The 13,099-nt window shown below is 31.6% G+C and overlaps 1 protein-coding gene across 2 annotated transcripts; it reads left to right on the forward strand.

Moving 5' to 3' along the window:
• LOC129294719 (protein TIFY 8-like) lies at positions 1-4,701 on the forward strand. 2 transcript variants are annotated; one of them, XM_054933185.1, is made up of 6 exons: positions 1-426; positions 1,230-1,417; positions 1,518-1,966; positions 2,078-2,165; positions 4,155-4,317; positions 4,399-4,701. In XM_054933185.1, the coding sequence occupies exons 1-6, from the start codon at positions 201-203 to the stop codon at positions 4,449-4,451; spliced, it is 1,167 nt and encodes a 388-aa protein (XP_054789160.1). In that variant the 5' UTR covers positions 1-200; the 3' UTR covers positions 4,452-4,701. The 2 variants fall into 2 exon arrangements, with proteins under 2 accessions (XP_054789160.1, XP_054789159.1); XM_054933184.1 differs by having other exon boundaries at positions 2-426; positions 4,395-4,701.
• Positions 4,702-13,099: the final 8,398 nt, after the last annotated feature.

Raw genomic sequence — 13,099 nt, forward strand, 5'->3', positions numbered from 1 at the left:
GAGGAGTACAGCAGCCTAGAGAACCTTTTGCTTTTTATTGCTTTCTCATTCTCTCTCTTTCATAAGAGGATTCTGATTCCCTCTGTTCATCTTTTCTGGAGATCGTGCTCTCTTCTGCTTACATCTCTATCTCTCTGCGCGTGGAGCGAAGCAGCAATGGAGGGCGAGAACGAGAAGGCTGTGCTACAGTCGTGCTGTTAATGGCTCAGCATAGCAATGACAACAACAGTGCAAGCCAACAATTAGTGAAGCCAGTCTTCCATGATTTTCTGGGCTCGAAGCCCAATGATTCCCACTTCGTTCTGGAACCCAAAACCGCCAACGTGAGGCTGTCCGAGGCGTCGCCGTCCTCGGCATCGATGTCCATTGCCGCCTCATCTAGCGGTGGCCGTGGTCCCTTCTCAACCACATCTGACATCGGTTCTGGTGAGTAAGCCCCCCATTTGTCTAAATTTTCAGCTATTACCGTATAAAGGGGAAAAGTAAACTTCTTTTGTACCATACACTATCCTTCCAGCATTTGGGTGGGTGAGGTTTAGAAATTTTTGTGGGAAGACCTGATTTTTCGTATGTGTCTGTGTTGATTCTCACATACTATGCGCTCTAGCCATCCGTTTCTTCTCTATCTTTCTTGCTCCTTCATAGCGCGGAATCCTTCTGATAGACTGATCTTAGTGAGTTCAGAATTGGAGTAGATTGGTTATCTTGGAACGTTTTCATCCTTTCCTGTACACAGTATATATGCATGATATGATTTGTTTTAACCTTTTCCCCTTGAAAGTTGTTTTCATTATTCCATCAAGCACTCGCCTAGTGTCAGTAAGATAATTTTCTGGAAGTTTTCTAAATTTAAGTTTTCTTTGTTCATAATTTAACTTTGCAAATCTTGTTTGTTTTGGTTTTCTGCTTTCAAATACATGTGGAGAAAAGAACTGAATGCGTGCTAAGACAACACTAAGTTTTGAAATTTGAACAGTAAAAATTATGTAGCTTACTGCCGTGTTTTTGTTAATACCTGTGAATTGAGTAATGATGACACTTATTGTTCGTCCCCACATATTTATTGTATTGTTATTATTTATTTTGGTATTTCATAGATTAAAATGGGAGGTTCTTAGTCCTCAATCTCATTGTTTTTTTATCGAAATATTTATGGAAAGCTTCTGTGGTCTTTTATGGGTATTTTAGTTCTAAAAGAGTTTGATGTTTTCTCCTCATCGGTTTGATAGAAAGAAAGGTAGGAAATCATCTCGAGGGAGTTCCATTTTATGGACCTAGGAGTGATTTTTCTGACACTGGGCTAAGCAACAGGCTAATAGGAAACAAGAGAAGTAGTTCTGATTCTGCTTTCATGGGATCTTCCAGAGATGCCTTCCAAATGGTCCCTGACTCTATTCAAAACTCACATTTGATGAAAGTACGAATCATGATCAAATTTTTCCTCTCCTATATTCAATATAGCTGCCAGTAATTTTCCTGCTTTCTTTTCTTTGATACTGAGCTGAGTTTATGTTTAGATGTTCCGGAGTACAGCTGGAGGAGAGCATCATAGAAGATCTAACGACGATGAAGTTTTTCTTGGTACGCAGTCACAGAAGCCAACTTCAGCTTCTCAGATATTTCAGCCTCTTACTGGAACCAAGCTTGATGCCAATAGATGGGAACGGTCTGTTATTATGAATGTTGGCCCTTCAATGCATCATCCGCCACATGGGGCTCCATTAACACCTGTTGTGCACCAGATAGCTTCAAACAAGGTCAGGGATGCTAACATTGGTCCTTCATTTATCTCTCAGTCAGCTGCTGATGAAGGATCTAGAACTGGAATGAAGGGCCCTGGAATTTTGAGCTCTATAAACATCACAACTGCTGCCACTGAGAAAACTCCATCTGCAATGGTGCTGGGTGGAGGCAGGCCAAAGCGTGTGATGAATATAATAGACTTAGAATCATCCACACCTACAAGGTAAATATTATGAATACACTTATCAGTTTATGCTCCATGATCTATTTATTTTCAACTTCTTAACTCTGAAAAGAAAGCTATTTGATTATATGTATTTGTCATTGACCGCAGCCAAAATGAGTTGAGATCTGCCAGTTGCCAGATGACCATATTCTATGGAGGTCGAGCTCATGTGTTCGATAATGTCCACCCTAACAAGGTCTGGTCTTTGATTATTAGTGGTGATATAATTCTATTGCATTTAGTGTTTTTAGGCAGAAATTGGTGTATATCTATGAATTATTGCAGGAAAGCATTTCTGTTTTTGCAGATCCCCGTAGCATGAAACGTTTAAACGCAGGAATTTGTTTAGTGTTTCTCATTTAATTGGAAATGATGTCTGGGATTGATATTTTAAGTTCATTCCGTGGCTGCGTTGATGTTATTGGTGCAATAATTTACTTAGCTACTTCCTGCACATTCTTGTGTCCATGCTGAATCTGTAGTTGTTGCTGGAAAAAAGCTGGGTGACTATTTACATAAAATGCTTATTGACGAGGCGAAAGTCACTGTTGAAGATTACCTATTTCACTTACTGGTACAAGTATAATGCTTGTTTATCCATGGTTATATCTAGCGTAGGATAACAAGAATAGATAAAATAATATATGCTTGGTAAGTTTTTTTTTTTTAATTTATGACTGGCTGTAAGAAAGTGGTTTGTTTGTGTTAAGTTACTAATCTTCATCCAGTGGAACTTTTGTGCATGGAAGTGCTCGCCAAAACCGTCTGTGACATACTTGATTCAACTATGAAAAGAAATTTGGGTCATTGGCAGTAAAATATCAATGCTGGACTGCCAATCATATTCCACAATTCCCATAATTCCAAGGAGGAATCAAAGCTGCTGCTTCTTTTTAAAAGTAGTGGAAAGGAATTAAAGCTTTAATTGTACTTTGATGGTTTGCATTTCTATATTTTGATGGTAATACTCATTACAGATGATGATGAGCATGCTGTATGCTCTTTATCTTAGTAGGTTTGCATTTCTATGTTTCAAGTTGGTGCTTGAAAATGCTGGTTTGGAATCGCAGTTACTGCTTCAAGTTTCTCAACTTTTTGGCACTCCATGTTGGTTTGCACCATCTCTCTTTTACCATCTTTTCCTTAGAAGGATTGATGGTATCAAGCATTTTTTTGCTGTTGTTTTTCTTTTTTTGTGTTATTATCCACGTATTTGTTGCTAACTTCAATCTAAACAAATATGCGAATAGTGACACTAAAAAAAAAAAAAAAACGAAAACACAACAATATGCTTCGATCTATTTACTGATTTGGCAGTAGCTAGTAAAAGAAATTTGGTGATTATATTCAACCTGCGTGCATTCACATTTCTAACCATGTTTTTGGCATTCATCAAAGAACTAGAGCAAAAATGACATAGGCTGAGCAGCACATGGAGTTTAGAATTATACAAGAGAAACTATATAGTTAAGAGTAACCGCTATGTTCTCTGTCAAGAATCAAGATGGCTTGGTGCTGAGCATAGTCTTGTTCCTTAATCTTTTTCGGCCAAGACACACCGTCTCATCATCTTGAACTTTTGCTGTGACATCAGTATCAGACAATCTGGACATGTATCTTTCTTCCAAAGATGGTAGTGATATTTAGCATAATTGTGTGCCGACTCCTTTCTAGAGTGGTATACTGATATTCTACAAGTCTCTATATGAATTATGCAGATAGACAATTACAATTTACTAGGTAGATGTGGCAAATATTTTATAAAAAATCACTCTCAGATCCCATACAATGAATCTAAATGCAGAAAAGTTTCATGAAATCACAAAATTACTTTGAAATCTCACATCTTTTTACTGAAGTTGTTAATTACTGTTGGATGGTTGCTAATTATTGTTGCTTAGCTGTCAACTAAACAACTTTATTGACAACTATCAAGCATTAATTGACAACTTCAATATGGCAAACTAACAACTTCAGTAAAGGACACGAAACATCAGAGTAATTTTATAATTTCATGAGATTTTTCTGCATTTAGATTCCTTATATAGGACCTGATAGTGATTTCCCTAGCATTTTTCACTTATTCGTGACTAATTTTGCTCGATATTTTGGTTCCATGTGTGAATATATGCATGTGCATGCGGATGTGGCAGTAGCAACTGATGTGGATGAATGTGGTGTGCAGGCAGATGTGATAATGAGCTTAGCAGGGTCAAATGGAGGGAGTTGGTCCACAAGTACTTGCTCGCCCAAGCCTCCTTTGAAGCTGCTTCATGATACTTCACACACTGAAACTGGGAAGCTTCATGCCATTCCCTCTGCTGATCGCATCACTACACCACCATCAGGTATTCCTCTGCTGCAAATCTATCTGTTTCTTTTCTTCGTTTGATTGCTTAATAACATGAACCTTGTTGATTTGTAGGCAGACCTCAAGGAAGTGTTGCTACTAGGGAAGATGCTAGAAACCCAGTCGAAGTAGCCGAGCTAGATCCAACTTCTCAAGAGAAGAAGACAGCCCAATGATTGATGGATTGGTTATTGATTGACTTTGGATCTTTCTGATTAAAAACGAGTTTATTCTCCCATTTTTATAATTTATTCCTGCCATGAGCTTTCTTCTCATCCTCGTGATGTCACGTGTCCAAACAAGTCCATCAGAAATATCAAATGAATGCGTGAAGTGCCCTAGGATTGATGGGTTGGCTTTGGAGCTTTTCACAAAATCAAAATGCTTATTGAGACTGGTGAGGCCCGCAGGATAGAATTCACAGGTCATCTAATGAAAGAAAGCCTGTTGTCAATGGCAAGTCATGTCATATTATTCATTAAGTTATGAAAGTATAAAAATTATAAATATAAATAGTGGCTTTTTTTTTAATTCTATGTAGTACAAAAGAAAATATTTTTTTTTGGCCAAACAAGAGAAAATTTCTTAGCTCGTCAAAATTGAGCTAAAAATATAATATTGGTAAGTTATAATTGTTTCAAAAAAAAAGTAGAAAATCTACATAAAATTTAAGGGAGTGATACAAATATAATCTTGAACGCTGAAATTGTGTGGGCAAAAAAAAGGTGACTCGTTTTTGTTGTGAAAAATCGTTTTTTTTTTGGTACAATTTGTCGTTATCATTGTATCATCCTTAAAATTTTGGTGCAAAAAAAAAAATCATCCTTAAAATATCCTCAAAAATTTTTTAGAAACCTAACGATGATGTAATTTTTTAAAACTTAAATTTGAATAGAATATGTATTTGTTTTTTTAAAAAATAAAATATCTCCCAATCTCAATTGTCGAGAGATATTTATTGTCTTAGCAGCATAGAAATTCAAAAGGATAAGATGAGATGAAATTATATAATAGATTAGTGCAGTTTCAGGTTGGTAGTTGGAACTCTCTCAATATGAAAAAAAATGAAAAATGAAATAAAAATACTCCCCCAAAAATGGAAGGCATTTTTTGAGGGATTGTATATTAAAAAATATAAGGTATTTTTATATTTTTAAGGTGTAATTAATATGTTTTCCAAAAATTTTGTTAATAAATGAATCATTGTTTATTTATTTTTAAATGAGACACTAGTATTAAATAAAGATAAATATAAAAATATATTTTAATTTAAAAATAGTAAATTAATTTGTAAGGGGGTCAAATTTGATTAAAAATATTTTATATTTTTAATAGAGGAAGTATTTTTTTATATAGCTAATTAATAAGATGTTTATGATTATCGAGTTGAGTATAGTTCAATTTATTAACATCCTAAATTTTAATTTAAGATTTATAATAATTAATCAAGGGGTTTAATTAAATAATTTAGGTGATTAGAAGTTAATTAGAAAGTTAGGATGACCTTTTAGGATGATTAAGATAAGGCTTGGAGAGCTATTGGGCATCTTGAACCCAAAATAGTGGGGTTTGCCATTTTGACAAATCTATTGTGGCAGACATGTCAAAATTTTTTGAAATAAAAGACGTGATTAATTTTGGTTTTAGAGGAGAAAAGCACAAAACTGAGCTAGAGAAAGAGAGATTAGAACTCTTCTAGGGCTTTATATTATATTGGGGGCATTTTGGAGTGGTTGGAGCTTATAAATCATTGTATAAACCTCTTCTCTTATTCCTCTACTCCTTTCAAGCATCTATTATAGTTTTTGACAGCTACGGTGCTTGATATCTAAATTAAGAGTTACATTCCAGCCTTTCCTATGACTCTGATGGAGTCCATGAGTGTTATTTAATGCATATAAACTTGAGTTTGAGTAGTTGATAGCAATAAACACCATTAATGAGAGGTTTAAAGTTAACCATAATCTTAAATAATTATGTTTGAGCTAATAAGGGTGGTTAGCAGTGATTATTAAGCTTACTGGGAGCTAAATAAAAAAATGAAAGTTAGTTTTGGGATTAGTTAGGCTTAATCATACTTAATGATGGGTTTAGGCCTTAATTATGATTAAGGATTAATTAATGATGATTAGTATTAATGTTGTTTTATAGCATTATTTATAAAGCATAGTGTGCTAGAGTTCACACTGGTAAGAAGTTTCCCTAAAAATCCAAAGTTATACTCCTGGAGTGGTAAATCCAAAAGTTGAGATAATTGACATTTAAACTATTACATATTATTATGTCTGTAACTATAATTAGTTGTTATAAAATCAATGACTTGTAATTAGTAGCATATATTTGATGTGGCCTCCACTAAATTTGCGTACAATGATTGGCATACTTTATTATTAAATTTGCTTGATGTTGCCAATAACCCATGGGTGTGACAGAGGTCAAATACGATGCTCAGTATCATCGATCTAAAATTAGATGGTGTGGGTTGGGTACTTATTGTAACACCCTCAAATTTACAAACCGATTTTTCACAAATTATTAAAACCATTATCATGGTAGAAAATTTTCTTACCATAATACATCCAAGATAATATACCACAGGTCTTAAAATATCTCAAAAAGCAATTAGAACCATGAGGGACAGTCAGGATCCTCATGGCATGATATTTAAATTAGGTCATGAATCAAGAGGGACAAACATAATCCTCTTGGTCAAAAAAATACTTTTAATAAAAAGAATTAGAGTTTACATGCTTCACAAAGAAGATATGTCCTAAGTTGGCACAAGATACATTGTATAATCCAAAATAAGAGGCAACGTAAAAGATGGTGTTTAATACACCATAGTTACACCTCTGGTGCTTTCTCGGCCTGACTCGTTCCTGTAAAAATATTAACCACGGGGAATGAGACTTAAAAGTCCCAGTAACCAAAAATTAATATGTAATGATGCATGCGGATGTAACTAATCATGCGATTGCTAAGTGGGCATACAAAACATTTAACCGAACAATACTTTCAAACAAATCGAACAAGTATTTAATTTACATGACTGCACCTTATATCCTCCTTTCGCCATGCTCGGACGCCAAATCACCCGGCCAAAGGTGAGTTGGACCAAGCGACACGCCACTCATTGGGTCCAATGAGGGCTTACCACGTGGTAATAATTAACCGAACAGAAATTCCCATTAACACCATACATTAAAATACCCTGACAAGTCATGCATCATTCAAATATCCAAACAGGAATATATCCGAACAATAATATCTCATCATGATAAACAAAAATAAATTTTTAACCCACTTGGCAATGATTTCACAGAAGTATATAACAGTATTTATTTTCAATAATTCATAATTTTTCCAAACAATAAAACAACTCATAACCATTCACAAACACACCCATCACAACACATTAATAATGGTTACCTTATGTCTTGAATAATAAGTTCCCCTTCACAACTCCTTTTTCACCACTATCTTTGTCAATATAATCTACATAATTATTTCACAATACTATATATTAATTTTACATTAAAATAAATAACTCTAATTTAAAGAGTTAGAAAGTCTTAGATCTATAGTCCATATTAACACTAATTTAAGATTTATGCCTCATTTAACTTCCCAAATTCTTTTCTAAAATTCTCGTACCCTAATGAACTATTTTTTTTTATCCTCAATTCACTTCTAGTATCACAATTTCATCCTTCTATATTCTAAAAATTCATCCAAAAATAAATTAAAATTTTTAGAATTATCCTGAAGCCTCAAATCACCTTTCTATAACCTCAAAAATACCTAGTCATACTTAAATAAATATTTAATAATCATAGGTTTATCCCTACGTCTCAGATTCCACATAAATTCAACCATATAGATCTAGATTTTAACTTAAAAATTCTTAAACATGAGTTTTAACCTTAAGAAAAATATTCTATAATATTTTTTACATCCCTAAAAATTTTAACCTATATTTTTAATCCATCATATCATCAGATTAACTATCCTATAGAAAAATCCTAATCAAAATATTTATTCTATCCTACAAAATAATCATATCACTAGAAAGCTAATATTATTTAGAAAATAACTATAAAATTAATTTTGTAATTAAATAAATTTTTAAATGCTAATCTAAACAGGAAAGTTAGAACATACCTGAAGAAAAAGAAAATAATCCCCCCTTGCGAGAAAAACGTCGAGCAACGTGAGAGGAAGAGAGAAAAATAATATAAAAATGGGATTGTGGTCCTAAAATTATATTTAAAAAAAAACTATAGGTTCGAATTTAATTATTCAAACCTTTGGGCCAAAAGTTGCAATTTCCTCTAAATTGCATCTTAGCTTCTTATGCTTCCTAATGCACACACTCCCTCCTTTTTATACATGAAGGCACCTCTTCTCTTCCCTCATCTAACCAATGTGGGACTTAGAAACAACAACCTTCCACCCCCCCTTTTTTGTTCCTTCTACCTTCTCTTTTTTTTTAACACACAATAAAAAAAATTATTTATGTATTATATCTTAACTAAATATTGCTTATGTAATTTTAAATTTAAATTTTTAAATTTATAATTAAATACCTAACCATAATATCATTTCTAAATAACCTCAAATAATATAAATTCCTATTATTATCATTTTTTTCTCAAAACCTATATTCCATAATTTCTTTATTATATAAAAATCAGGATGTTACACTTATGATATCTTAAAATTTGAGTAAGGAAAACCTATTATATGAGAGTGATTGTGGAAACTTTTGGCTAGGCAATCCCTCACAGTTGGAGAGCGAGGATAATTCAGTTACATGAACTAAACCTATACGAGTTAACATTCCATGGGTTCAAACAAAAGATATAAGGTGATTCTATTGAGCATGTGATATACTATACTATATTAGATGTGCTCAATTTATGGTTGCTCTTGTATAATATATTTTGCCTATTTGTTTGTAATAGTCACAATGTAATATGCTTTGCTTAGATTTTTTGGTTACTGAAATTGTTTAATCTCACTTTTGTTTATTAATATCTTTTTAGGAGATGATCAGGCTAAGGGAAAAGGAGAAGCATCATTGTCAAAGAACTAAAGATATGCTTGTAAAGTCTCTAATTTGGTTATTGTATAATTAGTACTATTTTGTCAATAGTAGGAGCATATTTGTATTTGTTAAATTATTGGTTATTTCTAGCCCAAAAAAACAGAATTATAAATTATTTGTACGTGAGTATTATTTGTTGATTTAGGCATTTTTTGTTATTGGCCTCATGTTTTTAGTAGGAAGGTTAACCTTGCATATGTGTGAATTTTATGATTAAATTGTTAGCCTTGCTTGAAACATTAAATATTAATTGACTTGAGTAGTTGTGCATGATTGATTGTGCAAGAGACATGTTTTATAAGTGGTTGGAGAAGGAAGACACTTGTTTAGGTGCCTGGAACATAAATGCTCATTTAGCACTTAATATTCTAGAATTCTTGCTTGGTATTAGATTGAGTTGTGAATAGTACTATTAGTTAGATATTTTAATTATTTGCATGTGGGTGTTTGTATTGCCTTGATCGATGGTCTAGGAAATTAATTAGATGCATTTAAAGTCTATTTGGTGCCGTTGTGTTTTATGTGCCAACAGAGGGTTTTCGCTGCAGTAAATGGTTCATTTAGGGTTGGCCGCGACAGGCTCAGCCATTAGCTATGATGAAGTGGTCTCTGTATTGTATGTTGCAGTGGACCATGATTAAGTTACAGTAGAAGAACTTTCAGTCGTGGCGAATGCTACAATTTTTGTATAAGTGATTGTCTTGTCCTTATGTGATTGTTTCCCAATGCTATTTTTATTTTCCACATTTTTGCATATATTTTATACTTTGATTCCTTAACGAATTACATTACTAAGGTTATCCAATAGCTTTAAGGATCCCTGCTTCTAGTTATCTTTTTGTACATTAAACATCCCTGTTTAGCCATGATTGATACTTAACATTTAAGGGTTTTCAAGTAGTCGAGTTTGATTACAGTTAATAGAGGTCATTACGTATATCAATATCCATACAATGTTAGTTTATTATTAAAGTTAGTATTAGCTTTATTTTAAATTATAAGACATTTTTAGAAGAGATTCGATATCTCAAAATATAAGAGACTTTGACAAAAATAAGATTTTATTAATAATATTTTTTTCAATATTATCCTTCTTATATATTCTACCTTCTTAACATTCTTTAACAAATTGAGTATTGAATGAAAGATATTGTTTAAAGTTTGTATTTTTGTTTTAAAAAAAGTAGGATTGTAGAGTGTATTTAATAAGCTTTATTGTTATGCGTGATTTTATCTAATAGTGTCTTATAATTTGAAAAAGTTCTTAGATGGATCTAGTACACCATGTCATTCATGATCTATTCAATAAAATTGTACCAATTTAATTAGACAAAATCTTATTTATCATCATTTTTAATGAATATATTTTTATAATATAATACCCATTTAAGTTTTTTCTTTTTCTCTTTATACTATCATTACTATCAAAATTAATTTATTTTTAATATCATTTAAATGTCATGTTTTTATTGAATAGATATAAATGATATGATATATTAGTTTTACTAAAAAATTTTCAATAATTTGAGAAGGAGGAAGTAATAAAGATGACCAATAGTAAATTTTAATAGGTAAGAGTAGTTCCGAAAAATATATTAATTATTTTGGATACGACCAAATCTTGGGCATTAATTAGAAGCTTGTCTAATAAGATATTTATAAGCTTATTAATATTTTGTCTTAAATTAAAAGATATTTTTAACAAAATCATACATATCAATAAAATTTATTAAATATAATGCTTTACAATTTTATTTTTTAAAATAAAAATAAAAAATACCCTTCATTTAATAATTTATTTATAAAAAAATATTAAGAGGAGAAAATATAATGAAAATGAAAGTGATATTAAAAAAATATTATTAATAAAACTTTATTTTTATTAAAATGTTCAATGAATAAAAAAATACTTTATAATATAGGATGAAATGAGTGGGAAGGATGTAAAGAACATGAAAGCAAATCAATTTCAAATTCGTGCGACAATGTTAGAATCTAACCCAATAGTATTGGATCTCATGCGACTAAATTAAACATCATTAGGAAGATATCACAATTCATTCCCAAGTTCATGTGGCATTGAGGGTTCGCCACCATCAATTGATTCCTCCTCCGATGAAGCTAAAAAAATATTGCTTCTGGATACCACAATATAATACGCTCGTCTTTAAAATTAAGACTTATCCGTTAACAACGAAAAGCAAAAACTTCGTATTATTCTTTTGTCACAGTGACACTGCCAATATCTGATAGTTATAGACATGACAATAATCACAATATAGTTGACATGAAAAATACAAATAATTAAACGAAAATTCACACCTGGATGATTATTTAATGTATATAGCTAAAAGAAATATAGTATTCTTGACACGGAACTTTTTCTATTCAATGGCTTGATATTCTAAAAAAACTTAAAGCACTATCACCTCCAATCCAAATTAATTTAAATCTCTATTGTGTGAGATCGTTATTGTAACACACCAAAAAATTTTTTTTTTAAATAATTTAACCAACTCAACCATAGTTGAGTTACAGCCATCCAACATATTTTTATATCAATAATTTTAATATAAAATATTTTATAATTGGCTTCAACTCACACAATATAACATTTCAGATAAATTTTTACCTCCCACATGCTATTAGGCTAAATCACATTTGTCCATCCTTATACTCCCAACAAGTAAACTAAACAATTTAGTTAATTTTCAACACAAAACAATTATTTGGCCTCATAATCATGCCATTTTAACCAATTCAAAGTAAATCAAATATTAAAATTACAGTCATCCAAAGTATATCAAAAATAGAAATAGTTTGAAAGACATGATTACACTTATATATTCATATAATTGTCAATAAATAAAAAGTCATAATATTGGCAATATAACACATTATAAATCATAAATCAAATACCCAAAAGAAACAGTGGATCTAAACCACTAAGCCTCTGGGACTTCTCCACGTGTCACTCGTGGCTCTTCTCCTCAAAATTGTTAACCACATAATGAGACTCAAAAGTTCCAGTAACCAAAGCCAATTTATGATAGTGTATACAAACAGTTAAGTATGTGCTTATTAAGTGAGAATTAAAAATAATATAATTCCAACAAATATAAGAAATATTACAATACACACAAACAACCATCTTTATATCCCTCCATTAACCTCGAGCCGTAGCCCTCATTTGGTGCTAAATTACCCGGCCAAAGGTAGATTAGCCCGAGCCCTTACAAGCCACCTATTGAGCTCCAATAGGGGCGTACCACGTGGCATATAAATACAACAACAATAGCAAGTCTCCCAACACCTCCCACAATAATCAAATAAATTCATAATAATATTGCACAATTATATAATATTACAAAATTTATAATTTTCTCAATAATCACCCAATTAACATGAAGTAATACAAATCATAAATTAAAAACATGGTTACCTCGTGGTTTTTTCAATAAATTATTCCTTACAATTTCTCTCCCACTACAATCTTCACCAATAATAAAATCTACAAATAACATATTATTTATAAATATTAGTTTCAATTTTTTTGAAACTAATAAAATAATTCTAATAATAGAATTAAAAATATAACATAATTTTTAATTTCAATCTTAATACAAATCTAAAGTTAATACTATTAAGTAAAATTTTTAACTCCTCTTTTACT

The sequence above is a fragment of the Prosopis cineraria genome, unplaced genomic scaffold (assembly GCF_029017545.1).
Source record: "Prosopis cineraria cultivar Desert tree isolate PC_DT_omini unplaced genomic scaffold, ASM2901754v1 PC15, whole genome shotgun sequence".
Taxonomy (NCBI): Eukaryota; Viridiplantae; Streptophyta; class Magnoliopsida; order Fabales; family Fabaceae; genus Prosopis; species Prosopis cineraria.